The 26,151-nt window shown below is 46.8% G+C and overlaps 1 protein-coding gene across 1 annotated transcript in view; it reads left to right on the top strand.

The window, feature by feature from the left end:
• LOC124234295 (chloride intracellular channel protein 6-like) overlaps positions 1 to 23,773 on the top strand; it is a 40,553-nt gene extending 16,780 nt beyond the window's left edge. Inside the window, exons 2-6 of the mRNA XM_046651585.1 lie at positions 13,833 to 13,942; positions 14,434 to 14,559; positions 15,183 to 15,289; positions 15,853 to 16,034; positions 21,683 to 23,773. Coding sequence (XP_046507541.1) covers positions 13,833 to 13,942; positions 14,434 to 14,559; positions 15,183 to 15,289; positions 15,853 to 16,034; positions 21,683 to 21,844 — 687 coding nt within the window. The 3' untranslated portion in view covers positions 21,845 to 23,773. The remainder of the gene's footprint in view (positions 1 to 13,832; positions 13,943 to 14,433; positions 14,560 to 15,182; positions 15,290 to 15,852; positions 16,035 to 21,682) is intronic.
• Positions 23,774 to 26,151: the final 2,378 nt, after the last annotated feature.

Here is a 26,151-nt window from a genome sequence, read left to right as displayed (position 1 = left end):
CTTTTTTTATTCCGACTCCAAATTTCTTGCTTTTGAAGCTTAAAGCCAACTTTGCCTCTTTGATATATAATACTATTTTGTGTATTCCTGATTGAGTCTTTTGTCTCCTTTCACCAGTGCAAAATGACAGGCTGGTTTGAGTCCAATGCTTGTGAAACCTCAGGTTTCAGTGTAGTAATGCAAGCTCAGCTTCGGCTCTCAGTGGCTGGGAGAAAAGGGAACAGCCTGGGAAATTAGCAAGCGGATGTAGCTTAGGTTTTTTAAACATGAAGATACAGGGCAAAGGATACCCAATTTGCATTTAAATGAAAAAATACCCTCCCTCTACACGGCTGACCTGGGTGCGGTCCCATTGTGAGTTATGCAGTTGCTGCTTCTCTCCTTTACGAGTTTTGTTGTGCTGGGAGCTGTTCATTTGTTTGTTATTCTTGTTGGAAGTTGCAAAAGCCATTCGGGGATAATTCCATTATTCTATTAAGCAAGACAACAGCAGGAGAAATGGATTACCTAATGGACTAGAAATAGCTCTGTTCTATTTGTCCTTTAAAATCAAGCAAAAATTTTCAATGAACATGTCATCCATAGGATCTATTATGAACTTTAATTTAGAAAACCACATCTACTTAGTACCCTAGGGTGCTGTTTTTCAGTATACCACGTGATTTCGTTTTAGAATTTGAATCTCTTTCATAGCTATAGTGACCATCAGCGGTAATTAATATAGCTTCTCAAAAGCACCTTGAACCTTTTGGAAAGAGATCTGACAAGCATACTCTTACAAAATGAAATTTAATAAGACAAGAGTGTTCATCTGGCTTTGCCACTTCCTTAAACACCCGTAGTAAAGTGTAGAAAGAGTCCCCAAAATGGACCCTTTCATGTTGTATATGAGGAAATGGACAGGCAGTGTCAACTTACACTGGTGCAGTCTCCTAGACAAGAGTAACCACCACCCCTTGCCTTAACAGACTGTGGCTTTTTTCTAGACAATTCTCTGAGATTCAGGCTTTCAAGAGAGGCTGGCGTAGACATTTTTAGACAGGTGGATTCTTCCAGATCTCACAAATCATATCACACAGGTAATTCCTGCTTTTCACCTGAAAAGTTAACCACAAAGCCTCTGGTTTCTACCACCTTTCAGTATTAAAAGGAAAACTTTAAGAAATCCACAGTGGTCCTAAATCCTATCTCAAAAGAATTCCCTCAATAACCCTTAAGGTATTTCTAATTATCTGACTAGTGTCAGTCTGAACAAAGAGTCGTACAGAATCCCAGCCTCTCATCCCCCATCCTGACCTGCAGGACTTTCCTAAGTTGGTCACGGAAACCGACCTGAGTATCTCTGAGGCATTAGACTTTCTTTGTAAATAGATAGTTCCAGGTCCTTAGCCTACTTAAAGTTTGTAAACACTGCAAGGAAAAATAAAGAGAAACCAGCTACCTGTTTTTTTGTTTCTTCAGGAAGCTACGTTATTTCTAAAGAATTTTGTGGAAGGGCCAGCAAATTCTTAGCAAATTGAGAAAGTTGAATTTGAACACTCCTAGAGATCATGAGAATTCTGTTTCATGGTGCACTGTGCCCACCTTATGGGGTGACCCTACTCTCCCACCCACCACGCTTCCTCCCACCTCTCCCCATTCTTTTTCAATGAAAGTCGAGAAATAATTTACAAATCTTCAGTTGTTATTTTCCCAACGAGAGCAAAGCAGGCACAATTCGGCTGCTGATCTCAAATTCAGATGCATTTTTAAAGGCATACTGTTCAGGGCCCAATTGTGACCCAGTCATCACAGCACCTAAGACAGAGGGACAGTGCTTTTTTGGGTGGTTTTCCCATAGAATCTAAGAGGGGAGTCAGGGGTAGAGAGACCAACACGCCCTAGTCTTTCCAAAATTTTCCCGGTTTTAAAATGGAAAATGTTAGGTAGCAGGAAACCCGAGTCCCAGCAAATCGGGAAGGTTTGGCCCCCTAAGGGGACTAAAAATTAACCTGTGACATTTTCCACCTGAACGTTAACTAGAGATGGACACGGTGAAAATGAACATGAGTTTGAATGTGCATCTCAAGACCACTAGGGGGCGCCAACAGCCTCTTGAAGTTGTTCCATGGCTTGATGCAAAAGGGCCTTTCGAGAAGGCGGGTTTTAAAGCCACAGTCAGGAACCAAGATTAAAAAGGGCAAAATGTTGTGGGTGAACCCTTCCTCCTCTTGAGGTGATGATCTGTGACGGTGCCCTGTTAGATTTTTGGCCAGATGGATCCTCAAATCAGTCTTAAAAAATTGGGGGGAAAATATAACCCTTAAGTCCAAGTAGAAAGCGATGTTGGGGGCTCCTCCACCGGAGGCTGGGGCCCCAGAGGTGACTTGGAGGAACCAGCAGGGCTCCCCACAACTCAGGTCAAAAAGGTCGTTGTAGTTCACAAATCCACATGGAGGAGTTGTGGGCTTGGCATGACTGTTGGTGGCTTCGGTACAGAGCTTCTTCAGATGTGACTTACATACCCTGCTTGGTGCTGAGGCTGTCACGCAAACCCCTGGCAAATGAGATGAGCGGCTACGGAGCGGGTATAGGAAGCTTCTAGGAACAGGCTAAGTGCTCCTCTTCAGGGCTTGTCCCTCTGCAGGACTGATGAGTGGTCGTTCCACTAAACTATCTCAGGGGAAGGCTCAGAAATCCCATATGGATCATCGGCTGTATTAGTCTCCCATTGCTCGTGTAACAAATTCCCACAAACTCGCTGACTTCCAACAACTCACATTTATTATTTTACAGTTCTATTGGTCAGAAGCTCGACACAGGTCTCCCTGGGCTAAAATTAAGGTGTCCACAGGCCTCCATTCCTTCTGGAGGCTGTAGGGGAGAACCCATGTCCTTGCCTTTCCTAGCTTCTAGAGGCCGCCTGCATTCCTTGGCTCATGGCGCCTTCCTCCATCTTCACAGCCAGCGACGTTCATCTCCCTGACCACCGTTCCCCGGTCAGATCTGCCCTGACCGCTCCTGGGATGGTTCTCACTTTTGTGAGACGCATGTAGTCAGACTGGGCCCGCCTGATAATCCAGGACGTCTCCTCATCTCAAATCCATAACCTTGATCACATTTCCAAAGTCCTCTTTTGCCATATTCTCAGGTTCTTTCCTCATATTCCCAGGATGAGGACCGCACTTCTTTGCGGGGCCATTATTCAGCCTCCTGCACCAGTAAATAGTCTTAAGCTTGTTCTTTCCCATTCGGTCATTGTCACCCCAGGCCGTGGCCAGAATGAGTTGTGGTCAAGGGGTAGACCTACTTGGAAAGTCAGTGGGTGGTTATTTTCCTGGCTGTTTCTGGGAGTGCCTCCCTGGCCCTTCACCAATGCCTTCTCAGACTCTGAAACGACAAGAGCAACTCTGGAAAGCCGTTTGTCTGCAGCAGGACATGGTCTTGCCTCGTGCCCCATGCTCTCTGGGGCCTTTTATGAAAGCTGTTCAGGCATTCGGCCTTTCCTGCCTTAAACAAAATTCCAGACCCCCACTCTCTGGCCACACGACGTGGAATGTGCTGGATGAGCTGCGATGGACTGGATTAGAGCAGATTCCACAGGATCTTTCCAGGAGCACCTCGGCCCAGCCTGCCCTGCTGGAAGAAGAGGTGGGGCTCTCTGCATGGCTTTGCAGGACCCCCCAGTTTCTGCAGGCGGATGCCAGCCCTGCATGGGGGTGTAGGGGGGCTCTAATGTTAATCAGGCAGAAGGACTGTTTGCATCCAGATGTGAGGATGGGGGATGCAATGCCAAACTCATTGTCACCTTGAGTTCTAGCAAAAGTTTCTTAGAGAGGGAACAGAATAGGTAGCACATGGCCAGAGGGCTCCCCCCGCCCCAGCCCACTTGGTCACCAAAATTGCCCCCAGGACTGTCAAATGTCCAAACAGCTGTTTGTCCTTGGCACTTTCCACTTGCTTCTCATACATCTTCTCTTATTATTATGGATTCCTGTAAGTTGCTTCCACACCTTACTGAAAAGGGGCACTCACATGGCACCCCGTACTCTGAGGAGGAGCTGCTAGAGCCCAAGCCCCTCCCTTTGCACATAGGCCAGTGTCCAGAGTGGGATGAAGAGGATGGACTCTAGCCGACTCCTCAGTTCAAATCCTGCTGTGTGACCTTGGCCAAGTTACTCTGCCTCTCTGTGTCTTAGTTCTCTCACCTGTAAGTGGGGATAGGAATAGTACCTGCGTCTAACAGGGTTGCTGTCAGGATTACTTGAGTGAATATAAGGAAAGTGTTTAGAACAGTCAGTAGTAAAGAGTAAAAGCTAGGTGTTAGTTGCTATCATCATCATCATCGTTTCACAATGCAGCCAGTTTGTTCCTACTGACATTTGTAAAAGACAGATCTGGAATCTGTGATCTTCCTAAGGCCTCAGGTGAATTATTTTGAGAAGATGCATCTAATTCTGTGTCCTTTTTTTGGAATGAGAGGGGGAAGCTAAATTCCAAGGTGATTGATGCCAATCCTTGCACCGCGGAATCCCGCAGACGGGGCTGACGCTCCATGCGCCAGGCTTCTCAGCAGCTGCCGCTGACCTAGGGGACACCTGGAAGCTTGTCCTATTCGACTGGGACAGATGCTTGCTCTTCTCTTTAGTCCAAGGGGTAATATGGAGGATCAGAGAGAGACGGTGGCATTTGTCGAGAGCGATTTAGGGATTTAAGAGTGAGGCGGTCCTGGTTTCTGACCGATTTGTGTCGTGACCTTTAGAGATCCTGTTGCACCCAGAGATGGGCCTTTCTGGGGTTGCTTTGCCACCGGAACTGGACCGCTGGTTTGAACTGCTCCTCTTTCCCAAAGGTGGCCTGACCACCAGGAGTGGAAAGGCTGTTCCCGTGTGAGCTGGCTCTGGGTAACTTGGGGAGCTTGCCAGGCTTGTCTTAAATTCCCACCCGCTGCCCCCACAGGCCTCACCCCTGTCCATCTGCTCTGCTCCCAGGGAGCCCATCGCTCCATCCCCTCGGCGGTCAGGGCGCCCGCTCCCTACCCTGACCAGTGCTTTACATTACTCTGTGCTGATGCTCTGGGCAGTGCGGAGCGAAGTCCTGTTCCTGGGTCACCTAGGAGGATGTTAATAATGTCTCCCCCCCAAAAAAATGAGGCTGTCACCTGGACAGACGATAGAGTGACCAACGGTCCCAGCTTGCCTGGAACTTAGCAAAGGGGATGTGAGATTTCTATTTTTAAAATCAGGACAGTCCTGTGCAAACCAGGTGACCCAGAGATTGTCATTTTGGGGGAATGGAGAAAGGAGCCCCGTGACGGGCAGGCTGGGGGGATGTTTGGGGACAGATGAGGCTGGACCTGCCGCTGTTCCCCTCAGGGAGGAGGCATGGTTCCTTCGACTTTAAAGGGACTTTAAAGGAACTCCGTGTGATAAGGAGTCTCCTGGGATGTTTGAGGACAGTGGCTACTTGCTCACAACGTGAGTTTTTATGGCGTACCTTCCGTGGGCCTGGGCCCATGCCATGGATGCCATGGGGAGAGTGGGAAGAGAATGAACATGTTGCAGGCACTTTGAGGGGACAATTTATCGCCTCTTCTGTACAGAAGGCTGACATGGTCCACCCTGAAGGAATGGAACCAACAGGAAATAATTAGTCAACAATCTGGTGCTAAACCAGGCAGAGCCGATTATATTGTAAGCAGAATTCAGAAACGGGAGAAGGAAATGCTGACCAGACAGTCACAGAAAGGGACATAGAGTGGAGAACTGACCCACAGGCCGGAAGCAGGAGGGAGGTGGCAGTGGCCTGGATAAGAGGGATCTCAGGAGCTTGACGTAGGACAGTGAAGGGCGCAGCTGTTGGCCTGAGAGACGATGGCATTTGAGGAGAGTGACCAGCAGGACTGGCATAGATTGGAAAGTGGAAAGGAAAGGAAAGACGGAGGGAAGGATAGAAGGAAGGAGATAAGGAAGGAGGGAAGGAAGGAAAGAAGGAGGGGTGGAGGGCAAGAAGGAAGGAAGGAGGGAAAGAAGGAAGGAAGGAGGGAGGGAAAGAAGGACAGATGAGAGAAGGTGGGAGCAAGAGGGAGGAGGTAGGGCTAAGCAGGGAGGGAGGGTAGACAGACTGCTGACTGTTTCCATGTGCCAGGCATTGTTCTGTGTGTTTTCCACTAACATCTCGTTAATTCCCCCCAGGTCGGAGGAGTAGGGACTATTGTCTTACATTGTAAATGTGGCAAGAGGGTGCTAGTCGGTTAGGTACTTGCCGGTGGTCTCACTGCTTGGGAGCAGTGTAACTCGAATTTGCACTTGAAGAACGTTCCAGCAGAGTGATCTAAGGCAAACAGCATTTTATCAGGGTTAGCCTTGTCCAGATTACAGGAAAGATCAGAGGGACAAGGATTCCTAGGCAGAGAGGCCCAGTGGGAGGCTGCCACAGGAATGTGGGTGTGAGGCTCGAGATCTAGGCCCGAGAGATTTCAGGGGAGGAAAGCCGTGCCGGGGGACAGTCTGATGTTCAGGTAAAGGTGGGAAACAGTCTGGTTTCCATCTTGAGAACCTTTAATTAGATCCAGTTGGGGAGAACAAGAGAGATCTTTATTCATCTGACCCCGTGTGTGTCCTTGGACAGCTTACTTGGCCTCTCTGAGCCTCAGTTTACTCATCTGTAAAACAGGAGTGATAACAGGAGTGTGAGAGGCTCGAGGCCCATAAAGTCCGTGAATGGTTCGGAACCGTCCTTGAACTCAGAGGAGGCATTCAGTGAGGGCTCGCTATTAGCGGTTTTGAAAAATCACCTTAGAAATTGCCGATTTTGGAGACCATTCCTTCAAAAACATTCTTCCAAACAAGGAAGGGACGGGCTAGTCTGTTTCTCTCCCGACTTGTAATCACCTTTCTTCATGTGGATCTGCAGTCCTGGCATGTTGTACTTCAAATCCTGATGGGGGTGGTTGCCACCTTCTCTCCTTCTGTGGAATTCACTCTCCCCGACATGACGGTGGAAGAAGGCAGCCAGCTCTGCTCAGCTTCCCTTTGCGCCAACTCCAAAAGCCAGAAAGAGATCAGCCTCTCCCCTCGTACAAGCAGAGTGCTTGGCTGTCATTTCTTAAACAGAAAGCACTTCCCCTGGGCTCGTCAGCCCTGCCCGTCCGTCAGTCAAGATGCGCCAACTCTCCTGGCTCCTCGGGACCTTTCCCCGAGAGGTTGGTGTAACTCCCACACACCAAAGCCAGGCCAGGGCCCTGCTATTTCGCCTCCCAGCTGAAGATCCGTTTGCTTTTGCAATTAAGAAAATGACTTCGGTTCTTAATTTTCACTTGGAATAGATATAGGAGACGTTACTTTTTGAGAAAAAAAAAACAGTGGATCTTTAAGGGCTATACGGTTTGGCATGAAAATCACACTAATTGAGGCTTGTTAAAAAGTACTCTAAATTCCATAATTGTCTGTTCGGGTGCGCTCAGGTTGGAAGAGTAACGATGATGATGTTGATGATGATAATGATAATGACAATAATAGCTGCCTTTATTGGGAGCCCAGGAGACTCAGGTGTGTCACCCCAAGATCCTGCAAGGCCTAGGTATGTTTAGCTCAGTTTTTCAAATGGGGGAACAGAGGCTCAGTTTCTTGGGCAAGAATTGCCCAAGGCCACACAATTAGCAAGTAGTGGGCCCCCAGTTCACATCCTCTCTTCCTGGCTCCCAGGCCTGCACCGGTGCCCATGTCTCCTCAGGGACACCTGGTGCTACCCCAAAATGGAAATTTCAACTTATTGGGCAAATGGAAAGTATTGTACATTTTTTAACTTGCAGAATTATTCAAAATCAGGAAGTCCCAGATCTATTTAAATATTGCATTTTAAGTCAAACCATTAGACCAAGAAGCTTGGGGAAGACTTTCCTGCCCATAACTCAGGCCCTCCCTGTCTCGCTCTCCCTTTCTCTGTCTCTCTAGTCCACCTTCCGTTCTCTTCCGTGTGTCACTCTCCATGGAGGATGTCTTAGTAGTGAGAATTTGGGAACTTCTGAGAGAGAAAAGCTCGTGGACGTTGGCCCAGAGAAGAAAGAGCCATGAGGCGCTTTCTGAAGTGGACCAAGTGCATTGGAGCAATTGGACTCAGGCCCCCAGGCATTTTTCACGTGTTTATTTTGTGCCAGGAACTCTGCCAGGGCCTGTGGGAGCTGCCCCGATGAATGGAGATGGTCCCTGACTCCAGACACCCACTGTTTCAGAGTTGGAGAGGTCCCAGCTCGCTCGCCTGCTTCCACACGGGAGCAGGAAGAAGCCCAGTAGGAGTGTCCCCCACCCTTCCCTGGTTTGAGACAATTTCCACGGCCCCATCTGCTCCAAATGGCCGGCCCTGATGCAGAGACACGGTGGGTGCAGGCTGGGCAGCCTGGTGAGCAGTGACTGCTCCCACATTGCTCTGTCAGGACCAGCTGTTCCACATGCCACGTGCTGATGGCTGATAACCCGCAGGTCCTCACATACCACGAGAGGTGTTCATCAAACCTCAGAGTCAACTGTACATGAAATAAAATTGCCTGTGCCAAGGGAAGGGGGCCCTGGCCCCTGTGGACATGTCCAGGGAGAACAGCAGGACGAGGAGGACTGACTGTTCAGCTCGAAGGCCAGGATCTTTGTGCTTGGCCATGCGGTGTATGTCTGGTTGCCAGGTCCCAAAGCATGTGAAGGCCATCATGCTTTCGGCAAAGGACGCGGGAAGAATTCAGGGAAATCTGTAGGCGGGACTTGGAGGGAGGCGTTGCCTCCCATCTGGTTGGCTCTAACTGTTCCTCTCTGGCCGTGTTGTGTCCAGCCTTCTGCTGGGCCAGCTGCCAACAGAAGAGAGTCCTGGCTGGTCCTTTTGACCACATTGTTCTTCTTGGAGGAGAACTAATTCTGGTGGCCACCCATGGCCTCCCACATCAAACTCTGCCTTCCGACTCTTGCCTTCTCTGGTCAGCTACTGTTTTTATGCAACCTAAAGTCCCTCCCGAACATTGGAAATGGAACGGCCCGTCATTACTCCCTGATTTTCTCCATTTCCCTGTGATGGAGCCAACCAAATTAGCTATTTGCCTCCAGATGCCTCCTGGTTTTCTCCAGGGACTGGAATAGCTCCCCACACACAGGATACACATCTGGCCTCCTTGGTTGAAAGCCAGTTATCAGAAAAGGGACAATTAGAATATTACTGATCTATTTCCTCTTCTTTTATCTTCTCGCCACTCCCAAAATTGTTTTTGATTACATTTGGGTAGAGTAGGGAAAAGCGCTTACTTTATAGAATGTGTTTACCATTTAGGCCCATATAGAACTTTCTAGAAGGTGGAGCCAAGAAGGTGGAAAATCAAGGTGGTGGGTGTGTGACGTGCTCTGGCAGGAAGGAGAGGGTGGGGTGCTCAGGAGCCACCAAGCATATCTTGAGGGGGTTATCACCCCGTTGTCAGGTCTGGACTATGATGCCAGGGGCCCATTGGATCCTTCAGAGGCAGTGGTGGGACTGGAATCATTTTCGTGGAAGGTGGGGCGTGGGTGGTGCCCCTTACATGTAGCTCCAGCCCAGCATTGGAGAGGTCATTTGCCTGAAGCAAGAAGAACTGAAAGGGAAATTAAAAAAAACACAAAACAACTTTCCCCACCAAGTCTGAATGGAGGTAAAGATGCTTAGTAAGTGGGAGAGCTCTAATTTGAATCAGGCCTGCAGTGAAGAGGGACTGCTGACCTTTGTAGCGATATTTGGCCCCTTACCCCTCGGAGGGCCTCTGGGAGGAGGAGGTGGGCACAGGCCGGGACTCAGCAGAATTACTGGTGTTCTCAAATGCCACAGCTGGTCTCGGCTGCAAACAGAATTTCTCAGAACCTGTCAGAGGCATTAATGTTTTTCTTTTGAGAATTACCATCACAGGCGCTCGAAAAAGTTACATTTGAAAGGCAGACGTACAATGCTGGGTTATCCCAGTGCCTGGGTCTTCACTGGAAACAAAAGACACTCTGATCTCTCAAATGGCTTAATTTGATTTTATCAGAAATGTATACATATAGAAATTTCCCCTGTAGGCTGAGAGCCCCGCTGAGAAATTTTAGCCCAGAGTGTAATTAGCTGGAGAGAACTAGCAGCATTGGAAAATAGAGCTTCTTATGATAAAACGTCCCAATTACGGCGATGGTGTCACTTATTTGCTCCTAATATATATGTATTTATCCATCATCTTTTCTGGTTGATGAACGCGACCAAGACCTGCTCTCCTGGTGTTGCTCAACAGTGGGCTATGGAGATGGCATATCTTTGCCTTATTTTTGCTGGCACATCCTAGCACTGAAGCACATTAAAGTAATGAGATTAGGCAGCATGGCGTCCTCGTCACTCCCACCATGTTCCCGTAACCCCCTCACTTACAACAGACCAGGAGAGAAAAAAATTTTTTAGAGCAATTTAAGATGAGGCAACACTGGATATGTAAATCCTGTTTCCTTGGCAGTGGAGCAGCTACTTAATTCTCCTAAAATGCCTAACAGTCCACCAGCCGTGCTGGGCTGGAACAACTCCATTTTAAGGCCACAAGGCGGAAAATGTACAATCGCAACTTTTACTACTATCTCTGGGTGCCGTGGCCACGCAGACCATTGTCCCACCCTCCGGCCACATGTTTTGTCCCAGTTGCAGTTCCGGGAAGGAGCCTGTTAAAAAGTTCACATTTTGCCCGAGCTGGATGGCAAAGGCAGTTGTCATTTTTTAAAAAGCGTATCGCTCCTACCCACTTTATTTCTCCCAAAGAGTAGCTGGCTGGGTGCAGGAAATCGTGAGAACAATTTCAAGGAAAAACTTTGAACTTGAATTTGAGTCTGCTAAGGACACAGAGCAAGATAGAGAGAGACCTGGGCAACAGAATTATTCCCCAGAAGTGGCAGCAGCGAGCAGCTGGCTGCAGAGGCCGGTCGGCCGCAGACACTGGGCCCTTTGTGCTGGGGATCTTCACCGAGACACCCAGCGACCGAAGCGAAGGACGCCCGGGCTCAGCGGGGATTTGTGGCATTCGGAATGAGTTCTAACAGGATTCCCAAGGTTAGGGAGACAAGGGAGAGAGAGAAAGAAAACAATTGCCCCACTCTGCAGAACTTATCTCAGACTTTACTGTGCTTAGTGTAACTGCCATAAAAATAAGAGGTTTAAAAGCTGCGGAACAAGTCAGGACTGGCCGAAATATGTGGCTTTGTGTCCCTGTGCTTTCATCTCCCCCCTCCCCTTTCCTTGGCTTGACTCTGCCCAAACCTGCAGGAGTTAAGAAAGCACCGTGATTTCACAGGCATCCCAAGTAGCAAGCCGCTGGGAGTTTTCTAGAACTCAGCTCTGCACTTCTTGCTCCAGAATAGAGAGAGGAGGAGATGGGCAGCCTTCAAAATGGCCCTGAGGCGAAGGGACCCTGAGGTGGGGAATGGCCTCAGGTGGCTGAGGGGGCGCTATTGCAGGGCCCTTTGGGTGCGTGGGTCCTAATTGTCCACTTCCCCACCCGTCAAGCTCCCAGCAGCTTCACAGACTGCAGCCGAGGGAATTCTCAGCCCCTCCCCTCTAGCAGGTGGATGCTGGGGCAGGAAGGGAGAGAAGAGGAGCTGGAAGAGTGTGAAGCAAGCGCCCAGAGCTTAGAGGACTCGGAACTCAGTTATCTGAGTGCATTGGCGGCTGTGTGAGCATATTAAGTCCACCATCATCTTCATGGCTCCTTGACCACCAGTATCCTATCCCCTTGGAGGAGCTTGTTAGAAATTCAGATTCCTGGGCCCCATGCCAGACCCACTGGATCTGACTCTCAGTATTTTTTTTTTTCTGAATTAATAGTTTTACTTTCTTTTCTTCCGTATTAAAGTAAAACATGCAATAAAGTACCCAAATCTTAAGACTCTGTCAGTGAATATACCTGTGCGGCCACCACCCAGATCAAGATACAGAACCTTTCTACCTCCCTCCCATCTTTCCCGGAAAATAGGCAGCTTCCAGGGGCAACTGCTATTCTGACGCCCGTCACACAGGGAAGTTTGCCTTCACTTGAACTTCTCCGCCATTGAGTTATCCAGGGTCCCTCTGAGTCTGGTTTCTTTCTCTCAAGATAGTGAGTGTGAGATTCATCCACACTGCTGCTTGTAGGAATAGCTAATTCTTTTCCATTGTGGTGTGGCATCCTATCGCATGAATGTACTACAATTTGCTTGTTCATTCTACTCTTGATGGTATCTGGGTTGTTTCCGGGTTTTGGCCATTATACTGAAGCTAAGAACATTTGTATGTGTGTCTCTTACGCCCATAAACGCGCACCGCTGTTGGGAGTGGAACTGCTGTGTCACAGGGCAAATGCAGATCCAGCTTTGGTAGATTGCTGCCTAACAGCTTTCCAAAGTAGTTCTGCCAATTTGCACTCTGACCAGCTGTGAATGGGAATTCAGCCACTCTGCATTCTTGTCCACACTTGACATTGTCAGATCTTTTCATTTTAGCCATTCCGGCAGGTGTGTAGTGGTATCTGTTTGTGATTTAATTTGCATTGCCCTGCTGGCTAATGATGTTAAGAACTTTTTCATGTGCTTATTGACCACTTGGATTTCGCCTTTTGTGAAGAGGCCGGTCAAGTCTTTTTAAAATGGGGTTGTGTGTCTCTTAGCCTCTTAATCCGTGGGGACATCCTGTTATTAATAGCCTCTCCAAGTGACTTAAGAACACTACTATCAGAGAACTGACTCTCTGAAGTACTCCTTAAGTTGTCCAGTTTTCTTGAGGCATCTTTTTTCCTTTCTTCAATTCCCAAACCGGCAGCTCACTTTCTGCCTTGTGTCCTTCTGTTATTTGAGTCATAGACATGGTGCTTTCCTCTAAACTTTCTTTTGATGACATTGGCAGAAATGGACGTCACGGGTTAAGTGTGGCTGCGTTTTGATCATTGAAGTCCGGCTGAGTGTGGTGCCTGGAGTCTGGGATGCGAGGAGTGTGTCCAAGCCACCTCTCTGCCTTTCCAGCAGCGTTTTGTTCACACTACAACCATGTCAGCCATGTGGGGAGTGGAGAAAGGTGGGAAGAGAAAGAAGAGTTTCGGAACTTCCTAGGAGTTTCGAAGCCCCGCATGTCACTTCTCTTCCCCAACATCTGCCTTTCCCCTCTGCCGGGAGCCCATGAGAAGGGGGATGTGTGTTCAGTATGTTTCCATGCCCATGTTTGAGCTATGTGTGTATGTGACCTGCCTTGGGTCATCAGAGAGGAACCGTTTCATATCCTTCCACCCTCGATGCCAACTGTGCAATAATCTGCCCTCTAAGTACAAATGTCCCCCATCACTCTGCCAAGCCGAATCAGAGGAGGGGACGCAGAAGTTTTATAATGTCCAGGGATCATTCTGTAGACGAGCGGAGCAGAGACTATGCGGGATGGTGTCCCGGTGGGAGAGTCTGCCAGTCTCTTTTTAAATGTGATCCTCCTGGAAAGAGAGATGTGTTGCTTCTGGAGAGGATCAAGAGATGGAGGGAGGGAAAGAACATGTGTTTCTTCTTTGCCTTGAGTAGCAAAGGGCGTTCCCTCTTGCTGCTCTGCTCTTTCCCTCTGTAAACTGCTACTCGGAGGCCCAAGGTGGCAGGAAGTGGTGAGGTGGTGGGAAGGTAGAAAGAAAATGCTCAGTGCAGCGTAAGTGTGTGCCCCCTCCCCTCTCCCCCCTCCTCCCCCTGGCAGAGAAGCTGAGTGAAATGGCCCCAGAAAGATATTTATAGTATCGTGACTATTCACAGAAATTCATAATGATTTTGTGTGCATGTGTTGCGGAATACAACTGTGAGACTGGCTCTGAGAAAGATTTCTTTTTCAATTTGTAGGCTGGTTGCGATGGTGAGAGTATTGGAAATTGCCCATTTTCTCAGCGTCTCTTTATGATACTCTGGCTGAAGGGCGTTATATTTAATGTGACAACAGTGGATCTGAAAAGGTAAGACAAGGTTTCTGCATTATTGAAATAACCGTGCCCTATTCTCTAGACACACACACACACATACACACTACTATACTAGGACCCACTAGACCATGTCATGGCATGTCCATCCACAGGCAGGACCCTGAACTGAAGCTTGAGTGTTGGGCGAACAGTAATTACAGGATTGGATCAGACGTGATCAGGGAGGCGTAAAGTGGGGGTGTCATCAGGAACCTGCTCTGCCAGTTACTGGTCAGCTGTGAACCTCTGGAAAGCCCATCTGAACAGTACTCCTGGTTGATAGCACTGGGGAGAGTTAACTTTTCACGTCCATATCCAGAAAAAGGGCCCCACTTTCATCACCAGTAGGACATTTTGCAAACCCACAACCTGCTTTGAAATCCTCAAGGGTTGTTTCTCTCAAGTTGGGGCGGGCATGGCTAAGCCTTGGAAATGAACCCAAACTCTGTGGCTGCCTGTAAACACCGCCGTTCCCTCCCACCCAGGAAACCCGCGGACCTGCAGAACCTGGCGCCCGGAACAAACCCTCCTTTTATGACTTTTGATGGTGAAGTCAAGACAGATGTGAATAAGATCGAGGAGTTCTTAGAGGAGAAATTAGCTCCCCCGAGGTAGGCCTCATCAAAACAGCCTTCACAGCTCGATCGTCACTTTCCCCCTTCACAGACCATGCTAAAGCTCTGGGCTTTGTGTGTTTGGTTTTCTGCGGCCATGGTGCTTACTTCCTAACTATACCGTGGTGTGCTGCAGAAAACACAGAGCGAGGTTGGAACCCTTGAGTTAAGGTGGCTGGATTTCTTTGCTCTGCACCTGCAGGCTGGTGATTAGGGTTTGACAGCAGGAAGTGAGGAGGAGGAGGTTGGTCAGTGTTGTGTGGGTGGGTCATTTCCTAGGTACATACACTGCTGGAAGGTAGGCGTGTGTGTTAGCAGACAACGTCATGGGTGCTAGACCTGGAAAAGAACCTTCTGGTCCCTCACCTTCATTTTAGTAGGGAGGCAATGAAGCCCAGCGAGGCCAGGTGGGGCCCTGTGTCCCAGGATGAGTACAGTCAGTTTCATGCTTTCCCTAGAATGTGCTGCTTCCAACCTTGAAGATAAAAAGATTAGGAAGATATTCAAGGGGAAGGTTTCATTTTTATATCCACTCTGAGGAAGATACTCCCCCCTCCCCGTTGTATTATCCTAACTCAAACGCTGCTTGTGTGTGATCCTTCCATTTTGAATTTTTCAAGGTACCCTAAGCTGGGAACTCAACACCCTGATTCTAACTCCGCAGGAAATGACGTGTTTGCCAAATTCTCAGCATTTATTAAGAACACCAAGAAGGATGCACACGAGAGTGAGTAGCTCCCATCTTCCTGTTCTCGGTTTGCAACGTGGACCTCCATGCAGCCTCTGATGGGGCTTCTTCTGAGATCCTGGGAATTCTGACTCATTTCACAGCGGGGAGGGACCTGTGTCTAGAAATAAGAAAAAGTCCTTCCAACTTTGAGTCTGCACATGGGGTTCAAGAGATTGAGCACTTCTTCTAGAGGTTGAGAGCCCAGAAGATGACATTTTTTAGGGGAAAGTAATCATTACCAGGAGTTCTCAGCTGGGGACCCAGCTGTTCAAATGAACCTTCTGCCACTGCCTACTTCATTATGGGATTTCCATGAAGATGTTTGAAGAAATGAATGTGTTCTAGAAGTAGCAGTGTTGTGTAGACACCAACATTCTTTTCAAGGGAGGAATGAGTGATTTATTCAGATCTTGTAAATCCACCTCCTTCTTTCCCAACTCCCCACTGCCCACCGGCCATGTCTTGGGAAGGAAAGGGGACAGTCTCCTTCCTTCACATCTAGAGAAAAGTGACGCTAACTCACATGGCTTATCTTAGTCCTTTTTTGCCTTTCTGTTTAGTTTATGAAAAGAACCTGTTAAAGGCCCTGAAGAAGCTGGATAATTACTTAAATAGCCCTCTGCCTGATGAAATAGATGCCGACAGCACTGAGGAAGTTGCTGTTTCTGGAAGGAAGTTCCTGGACGGAGACGAGCTCACGCTCGCCGACTGTAACCTCTTACCCAAGCTCCATATTATTAAGGTTGGTCGTTCCTCCTACCGCGGTGCTGAATACATGAATGGGGCTTTGTTTTATTTTGTTTGACTTGTGTTTTGGCCAGACATCAAAACTATCTAAAATGTGGACTCTTGAATTAAAAAGTCTAGCTTATTTCTGTGTGAGGCAGCCAAACCCCAAGTTTCAGATATATAGATATTCTTAGGTATTCTTCACATATTCTCCAGAAGCATCTGCAAACTTGGCTTCCCTTCCTCCATCCTCTCTCCTTCTCTTTTCAAGTCTTACCCCCACAGACTAAGGAAAAGTTGTGTGAAAGCAGCTTGAGGGAAGGCTTAGAGGTGATGCGTGGAGTCTGTGAGTATTAAAGTATGAATTCAGTCAATTGTTGGTGATAATTGGCGTAAACTAAACATCCACCTTCTACAGCGAGGGAGTAGCTGACAGCTCCTTGGCTGGGCCTCTGCCAGATTGAGCATCCTGTCTTCTCATATAATAAGAGTCATGGGTCATATACTATTAGGGTTTAAAGGTTCCCTAGACCAGTGATTCTCCAACATTAGCAGGCATAAGAATTGTTAGAGGAGCTTGTTAGAAATGTAAATGCCCTCATCCAGCCCCTGACCTACGAAATCAGAACTTCCGGGGATGATCCTGAGATTCCAAGGCAGATGGCCCCACATTTGCTTGGACTCCTTGGTTACGGCTGTCTCTCAGTAGTGCCCCCTGCCTCTCTGTCACTTACAGGTGTTAACTCTGATTATCACTGTCGCTATGTCCTTGGCCCTCAGTAGCCCAGATGCCCCAGGAAGAAGCCCAAGACTTGTTCTGAGCCATCTCGATGATGAAATCCCACCAGGTGTAGAGCTAGGCCCTTGGTATAAGGATAGGGCAGTTGGGAGAGAAGACACAGAGGAATACAAGTCAAGGGCCCTGTGTTCTGATAACGCATTGAATTGGCATTAGAAATTTACCAATTAGGGTCACACAGTCTGTGGCCCTGAAGCTCCTGTGGGCTCCCAGCCACCACTGGTTACCCACGTCATTCCCTTGTCTTTCTCTTCCTGCATTTCTTCTTCCTTCCTTATGCCCCTCCCAATCCTTGCCCCATTTCTCCCCTTTCTTCTCTTTTCCCTGTTGTACTCAAGGAGTACCAATTTGAAATCCAAGCCTTAAATATGTTGCTGATCCCACACATGAATGTTCTTTTCCATAACTTTGCCAGTGCCCCGACATCTAACGTTTAATGAAAGCCTCTCAGCCCCTCAAACCTGCTACATTGGTGATTGTCCAAATTGGAAGTTTGGGAGCTATTTTCCAACAAATACTTATGTAGTTGTGTTCTGGTTTAATCCCTTTAGTGAATGTGTTCTAATCATTTCTATGACTAGTGTAGCATCACAGAGGTACACGGATGTTGGGGAAGAGCAAGAGAAATACCCCAGCCAAACAACATCAATTGCAACTTGTTAAGGCTCTATAAAAAAGGACTATTTTAAGTTTTCAGTAGAAAGGGTAAACTTCAGAGTAAAGTAAAGCAGTACATGGCTCCAATGTAAGACCTAACAGCAAAATCTTCAAAGCCATTTAGCACTCAAAATATCAAACAGCTTAATAATCTTCCAGGATGGAGCACTTCTGAAAGGAAATGAGAATCAGTCTAAAGGAATTTATGGTAAAAGATGAGAGAGTAAAGGAATTCATAATTTATTTCCCTTCCTGAAACCCAGCAAAAACAATTTGAAAAAATAGAGCATTAGCTTCATCTTTCGTAAAACCAGAAAAGGACCGATCACCAACTCAAAGATGAAGAAATTTCCTCCAGTGCAAGTTGTCACAGAGCCAAGGCGTGGTTCTCTATATCTTTAGCAAGGTTTCGATTTTTGTAAAAGTAAATAACACAGTCCTTAAAAACCCAGCCCAGACTTCTCTGTTTGAGACGTAGGGCATGGAGTGGGCCACAGAGAAGTGAAGAATATCCCTACAGAGATCATTGTCAAGCTGAGATCTCTGGGGAGGCAGAGTTGAAGGAGGAGCCATACAGAGGAGCCATCTTTGTTTTCTGCCATCTGTCCTCTTTCCAAAGGCACAGGGAGGGGAGGTGGAGTGGAGGAGAGAAGGGAGGCAGGATTCTGCTTTGTGACTGCTTTGTGAGCAGAGAAAAGAGAGGCAGGATTCTGCTTTGTGACTGCTTTGTGAGCAGAGAAAAGAAACAAGCCGTGAACCAGTTAAGAGAGACTATGAATTACCAGCGCGTCATTTTTAGCCATGGTGACCTCCTGCCTAGTCTTTGAGCCTCAGAGTGGAAGATGCCCTAACCCTAAACCTAACCTTGACCCTAAGCCTGACCCTAACCCTCACCCTGACGTGTCCCTGGGGCAGAGTACAGATCAGCAATTGGGGAGAGGGTATTTGAGGGTAAATATCCAAATTGGTCTACCAGTTGCCCCATCTCGGTCTCTTTGCGCTCCACACTATTTTTAAGGAATAGTAGGACCAATTGACCTGCCTCATTAAAAGATCATTAATAACCAGAAAGAGTCCAAGTGGGACCTCCATGTAGACAAAGGAGACCAAAAATGGGAGGGGAAAAGGGATAAAGAGAAGGAAAAAAGAGGAAAAGGCAGGTGAGAAACACATATCTGATGAAGAATTGCTCCAGTAGATGAAAGAACATTCCAGACAGAGACTTCTCTATGGCTTCAAAGAAAAGAAAGAGAGCGTGGATCTTTTGAGAAGAAGCTCAAAGACAAGACACAAGATGCCAAAAAAAACATAACATCACAAAGAAGATGAAAATCAGGCTGGCAGAGCTCACGAAAAAGACAAGGACAAGATAGTTTCAGAAATAAAAGTTATATTAGAAGTAGCAAGAGAGAGAAAAAGACGTCGCAGCAATCGGTCAGGGATTCGGAGGGTGGGTCTGAGAAAATCATCCCAAATCTAATGCAGAAGAAACAAGAGACAAAGGAGATTAGAGAGATCCCAGATGTGCAGAGTCAGGAACAAGAGAACAGGAAAGGAAAAAGAAAGAAAGGAAGCTCCTGGGGAAAATGATTTTGAACCCAAGGATGACTTGACCCATCAGTTTAAACAACGTGCTATGATTAGAAAAATATTGTCCAGAGCAACCAGGACACTAAGACATGTTCGATGAGGTCCTGGACTGGGAGGATGCAAAAGAAGCCTTTGGGCACTCAGACAATGACAACGACAACGATAGCACTGATAGTGAAATAATAAATAGTAAAGCCACCTACAAAGGGAAGAAATTCAGACTGGCCTCATAAGTCTCCATGACAGCATTAAAAACCGGAAAACAGTGGTTTAATATTTATAGAGAATTAAGGGAAAGGATGTGTGATGTAAGAATTTTATATCCAGGGTAAATTGTCCTTTTTACCTAGACTTCTGGTCTCAATAAAATAAGCACTCTTGGGCCATTTTTAAAAATAGTATTGCTATATGATGAAATAATAAAACGAAAATAAAAGTAAGGATCCAGGAACAGAGAAGATGTGTGGTATAAAAGGATTGCTGGTCAATATAGAGCCTATTTAAATGTAAAACCAGAACTAAGACTAAACAACAGTGGGAATTCTAGGTACAGGACAGAATCAAAATACACAGTAAACTTGGATGTGCTTACAACCAACGGGAGGGGCAGAAGGGAGAAGAAATGGAAAGAAGTGTAGTTATGCTAATTTCCTCATTTGTCATAGTCAGGAATAAATAGAGATCATCTAAAGTTGATCAATCAAGAAATAGAGAATTCCCTTTATTTAAAGTTATGTAAGAAATGACTGGAAGAATTGAAGCGGACCGTGAACTTTCTAAACTACCAGAAAGGGAAACACACACACAAATGCACAAATATACACAAAAAGATGGAAAACGAAGTAAGCATTAAATTAGAAACTATAAAAACAAGATTACATCTATAAGAAACATACATGTAACAAATTTACTTAGAAATGTTAAAATAAAAAGATGGACAAAATGCACCAGGCAAATGCAAACCAAAGGAAAGCAGAGGGGCCGGCCCCGTGGCCGAGTGGTTAAGTTTGTGCTCCACTGCAGCGGCCCAGGGTTTCACTGGTTCGGATCCTGGGCGCAGACATGGCACCACTCATCAGGCCATGTTGAGGCAGCGTCCCACATGCCACAACTGGAAGGATGTGCAACTAAGATATACAACTATATACTGGGGGGATTTGGGGAGATAAAGCAGAAAAAAAAAAAGAAAGATTGGCAAAAGTTGTTAGCTCAGGTGCCAATCTTTTAAAAAAAATAAAAAGAAAGGAAAGCAGAATTCTTCACGTTAAACATCAGTAGGAGCAGTAGGTTGAATTCAGGCAAAAGGTGGTAAACACTTTAGGGCTTTCTGAACGTTATATGGTCCTGTTTTGTTGCACCAATAGCTGCTAGCCTCCAAAATCTGAGAAATAAGTCCCAGAGATCTTCTAATTTGTGGTAAGTCCCATGTTCACGTCATTCAGACATCCCAAGGCTGCCTTTGTAGCCCTGGGTCCCTGTTAGGGGGTGAATTGTGTCCCTTAAATTCAAATGTTGAAGTCCTAGCCCCTCAGGACCTCAGAATGTGACCTTATTTGGAAATAGAGTCTTTGTGGATGTAATCAGTTAAGATGAGGTCATATTAGAGTGGCGTGCGTGGGTCCCCCATCCAGTATGACTGGTGTCCTAATAAAAGGGAAATTTGGGCGCAGAGACACACACACATATTTGGAGATTGGAGTGATGCTGCCACAAGCTAAGGAATGACCAGAAGCTAGAAGAGAAGGACCTGGAACAGATCCTTTCCTAGAGCCTTCGGAGGGAGTGTGGCCCTGCCAACACCTTGATCTTGGACTTCTGGCCTCCAGGACTGTGAGAGAATCAATTTCTCTTATTCTAAAACACCCAGTCTGTGGTCCTTTGTTAAGGCAGCCCCAGGAAACTGATACAGTCCCCAACGGTATACACCCTCCTTTGTGACTAATTCCCCAACGGCACCTCTCCAGCCAAAGGAAACATCCCACACCATTGTGTTGCCCACGATGCTTATTCTCAGTTGCCCTCTCCTTACATCCACTATTTCCATGAGGTAAGGATTTGTGTCCATTTTGTTCATGAATCTATCCTCTGCACACAGAAGATGCACAATGAAATGATCCTGTCAGTGGCAGGATGGTGGACATCTGTAGGAATAGCATACCCCGATATTTGGGATTTCAGGAGGTAAGGCTGAGCAGGCAGGAGAAAGAGGACAGTTCACAGTGGTCCTGGCACAATCTGAATTGAAGATCTGTCACAAATCTTTAGGCACCAAATAACACAGCAGCAGAACACAAAGAGAAAACTGCTGGGGACATTAGGAGAAACCCACTGCAGGACAGAGCACGTTCATGTCAGCGCATCACAAGGATCATTGATGATGAACTGGTGGGCAGGATTGTGGGGAGCCACTGTTTCCAGTCCAGAACCTTTACAAGCTTTCCCATACCCAGTATGACCCATGCAAAGTCAAAATGCAACTCGGGGTAGCCAGCGGGGCTATAGGGTGACGTCCTGAGAAAGAGAATCTACTACACGCCTCAAAGAGTGGATTGTCTGATCTAAGTGCCTACGTTGGTGGGTTTTCCTTTTGCTGATTATTTCCTCTTCATTTTCAGATTGTGGCCAAGAGATACAGAGATTTTGAATTTCCTTCTGAAATGACTGGCATCTGGAGATACTTGAACAATGCTTATGCTAGGGACGAGTTCACAAACACGTGTCCGGCTGACCAGGAGATCGAGCATGCCTATTCGGACGTTGCGAAAAGAATGAAGTGAAGCTGGGTGTTCTCCGTCTTCTGTCTCAGTTGTACAAGCGAGGCTATGAGAAGATGGTGTTCTTTGCATTTTCCCCCAGTAACCATCCTTTGCAAAATAATGCCTATATTTTAACAATATCCAGGATCCACTCAACACCAAATCATACGTGGCCTTGTAATTTGTCAACTCACTTGTGTATCTGAGTAATCTCAGTATCTGTTGTTATCCACACCAATTGCCCAGTTTATGTTAATGTACGTCTTTGCCCTTCACTGACATTGTAACCCATGATATTTAGGGCACGTGTTTTTCAGTTTGTTTCAAAGCAGATTAAGTTTGGGTTCAATTCCTCCTTCGATTTAAAAAATTTGTCTGTCTCTGATAGTTTTCATAATCATGCATAGCCTGTTTTTCTCCTGTAAAATAGTAGTTTAATTTTTTTTTAGAATGAAAATACTGTTTCTGTAATTACAAAATGATATATGCCTATTTTAAAACAATGTCAGAGAGTATAAAGAAGAAAGAAAAAAATCACCGGAAGTGTCACTACACTTGGATAACTACTGGTGACTTATTGGTGAGCATCTTCCCCGGCTTCAGTCTCTCTCTCACACACAGACCTTCACAGCACACACAGTCTCATTCATGTGTGGTCTTGTGTCACTTTATTGTAGAGGGCTGAGAGGGAACCTCTTGGGAATGCCTTGATGATCATCCATAGAGAACACAAAACAAAGAGATTCCGCACTGCAGAGCTAGAGAGGATGCTTGTGATCAGGTTTCACAGGGGTGAGAACTGTAGAGTCCACAGACCCACAGGGACCGGCAGGGACCAGGAGCCATGGAGGGTCCCCACTCTGCCTTGTCACTGCCTCCATAATGCACTGCCTCTGGTTCCTGGGAAGGCAACGGGGGAGAGTGCCTGTCTGTGTCTTTTGTTCCAGCTCCCTTTCCGATGCCTTCTCTTGCTCCAGTCCCTCTCACGGAGACCATGCTTTCAGGAGGACTCTTAAAATCAGCTGCAAGTTGGAGAATCTCCCTGCCCGGTGTTGAAATGTGAATCAAGCACACCTTGATTCCTTCTAATGACTGCTCTCTCTAAGACCTAACACCGTACTTCTCCAGGATGATGGCGTGTGGGGCTAGCCTGGCTCTGTTGTTTTTCTGCCCTTTATTATCTCATTTCGAGGTCAGGCAGGGAAAATCCAAGGAGTTTAAGTTCGTGGTGACTACCCTCGGGCAGTTCTGGTAAGTGGTCAAACTGGGGAAGAAGTGGAAACTGTTGACTCAAAAGGGTTTTCTGGTTTGTCTGTGGCTTCCCCTCCACCATCTTTGTAGCCAGCATCTCATCAACAGCTGTGTGTGTGGGCTGGGTTGCTGGGCTCCAACTCAAGGCATGGAAGACAAAATGGGAGGCTGTTTAGATACTCATCAAGACCTCACAGGGGTTGAGCATTATCTGCCAGGCTGTGTTCCTTTGACATTTACGCACATCTTACAGAAAACCCTCTTGTTGAGTTGGTTGTAGCGTGCGGTTGATGCTAAAATGCTCATTAAAAAAAAAAGTATACATCTGCTCTATGTCAATTCATTTGGAAGAGAGTAAAATTCATTAACAGTAACTGCTCTGGGATTTAGTGGAAAATGTCTAATAAGAGAAACAAAGTCCTTGATACTATGGTCACTTTCTGTCCCTGTTACTGGCTGCTACAGATTTATCTGAGCGTGAGAGACTCCAGCAGTCTGCTTTCTTTTTTAGCCATACAGTTTTGGAGGTTGTGTCTAGTATGTGTCACTATTGTTCATGTTTCACATCTGTTTAGGAGTGAAACAAGATTTACAACGTTGCCCTTAAACTTGGTAAATGAAGAGACTACCATTTGTTACTAGTGCGAACTTTGTATTCTTAGATGTTAAAATGATTTACATTAACTCCATGTGCCTTAAAAATTGAACAAATTATAAAAATGTTTACATGGAACCAATAGCTTTAATTTCCTTTTTTTACTTTACATTCCCCACTTAAAGAAATAAAATGAACAGAAATGGGCTTTCTTTAAAATGGTGACAGCAACTTTGAACCAGAGATGATTGGTATTTGAATTAGAGATGATCTGTATTTGAATTGTGAACCACAAAGACATTTTAATGGAGCCTTAAAGAGGTCTGAAAAGACACACGTGACTTTGTCCAGGTGGCTGAAATAGAGGCCCTGAAGACTGTTCCATTTTTAAATGTAATTGTAGGAAAGCGAATAGGTCCTGCCAGTCTTCCCCTCCCAGCAGCCTGTTCACAGGCCCCGAAAAAGTTGATCATATGTGGGAAGGTGAGAAATATTCCAGGGTTGATCGGCTGCCTTAAAATCTCTATTATACTGTGGTTTTTGAAACAAAATGCACACCATACATAGTGCAAATGTGGACGAATTGTGAATGAAGCCCTCCTTTGAGGCTGATCGTGTGAAGCTTCTCTGATGCAGGGGATGCCGTTCTCGGCTTCTAGTTGCCCAAGAGGCCTGACAATTAGAAAAAAATTAAGAGCTGGCCCTGTGGCCGAGTGGTTGAGTTCGCACGCTCCACTTTGGCGGTCTGTGGTTTCCCTGGTTTGGATCCTGGGCGCAGACATGGCACTGCTCATCAAGCCATGCTGAGGTGGCGTCCCACACAGCACAACCAGAAGGACCTACAACTAGTATATACAATTATGTACTGGGGGGCTTTGGAGAGAAGAAGAAGAAAGGAAAAAAAAAAAAAAAGAAGAATTGGCAACAGATCTTACCTCAGGTGCCAATCTTAAAAAAAAAAAAAGAAAAAATTAGCTTTACTTCTGAACACAGAATCTCCAAATGTGGGCTGGAGGAGAATACAGAAAACGTCGCAAAGTTATACTTTCTGATACTGCCCAGAAAATGGGGATGGAAGGATAGAATTTAGCCCAGGAAAGGACTTTTAGAGACCAGAAATCTGATCTATGGGTCCATCCCCAGGAATTGAATATACATATGCCCGAGCCCTTTGCTCCCCAGACACACACACTCACATCCATGCACACTCATATATGTACACACACACACAGGTTCATATATGTGCACACTCACAACACAGTCACACTCATGCACAAACACACAGAGGCACGTTCACACATACAAACCCCTACAAACACATTAAGTGCCAACAAGTTAAACATGTTACTCTCTCTTTTCTATAAGAAGCTTCAAGGCAGTGGACATGTTTCAAAAACCACAAAACAAACAACAGCAGACACAGAGTCCTGAGTCTGCCCCCGATACTTCTGACACGTCTGAATGATCATTTAATCTCTCTGAGCCTCACTCTTTGCTTCTGGAAAATGGGAACAATATCTCCCAGTCATGTAGGAAGCAGCATGCTTAAAAGTTCGCTGTGAAAGCTGCGATGTGTCTGGCTGCACACACGTTATTTTCTGGTATTTGTTCTTCTTACCTGGATTATGTCAAAATGGACTGGGCACGAGCTTGCAAGTTCATGGGACCTTGAGCCTTTCTCACAGAGGTGGAAGGCAGTTAAGCCCTGACCTCCCGCTTTCCTACAAGGAAGCACCATGTGTGGGATGGGGGTTGCCAACTGTTCAGCTGTCCCGTTTGATGGGTCCCTGTGGGCCATCCAGGGCTGGTCCTGTGGTCTGTCAGGCACCCTGTGAACTGGGCTGGCTCCACAGTGGCCTGATGGCTCTCTCAGGACCCTTCCCATTTGGCTTGGAGACCCTGTTTTCAGTTGCGGGACATTTACTTGAGGCCCCAAGAAGTGGAAAAGCAGATAAGTCCATGTGAGTGGTCTTCAAGCCAGAGCCCAAGCCCCACCCATTCTCCTCACCAGTGGGTGGGGCTTCCTCCTATTCCCAGAAGCCGGGAGGCCTCATCCCACCTGAAGCAGGAATTGGGCTTCAGAACGGGTACCAGTTGGGTTGACGCCCCTGGCCTGATGCAGATACAGCTCAGGACGTCATCCAAACCCAGTCCTGCCTTCTCAGTGTCAGTTCAGGGCCGCCCATGTGGCACAGGGCGGTTTCCAGGGCCAGAGAAGCAAAGGATAGTGTGATCCTGCTGGTCTCAGCCTGGTTTCCCAGAAGTCCACACCCAGATGGTCAGGTTGCGTTTTCGACTGCGCTGAAGGATGTCTGTGAAGGGGGCTTCCCCTCTGCCCTGCGGCTTTCTGCCCTGCCTCGGAAGTGCCCTCAAGGACAAGAAGCTCCTCGCCGTGCCCACCTCTAACACAACTTGGTAGCCCCTCATTCATTTCCTGTTTGTGCAAAGAGATATGGGGTGGGGGTGGGCACTGCCCTGTAGA

This window comes from Equus quagga, unplaced genomic scaffold (assembly GCF_021613505.1).
Source record: "Equus quagga isolate Etosha38 unplaced genomic scaffold, UCLA_HA_Equagga_1.0 73442_RagTag, whole genome shotgun sequence".
In the NCBI taxonomy this organism is placed as follows: Eukaryota; Metazoa; Chordata; class Mammalia; order Perissodactyla; family Equidae; genus Equus; species Equus quagga.
The sequence above is the reverse complement of the archived record's forward strand: the minus strand, read 5'-3'. Positions and strand labels throughout refer to the sequence as shown.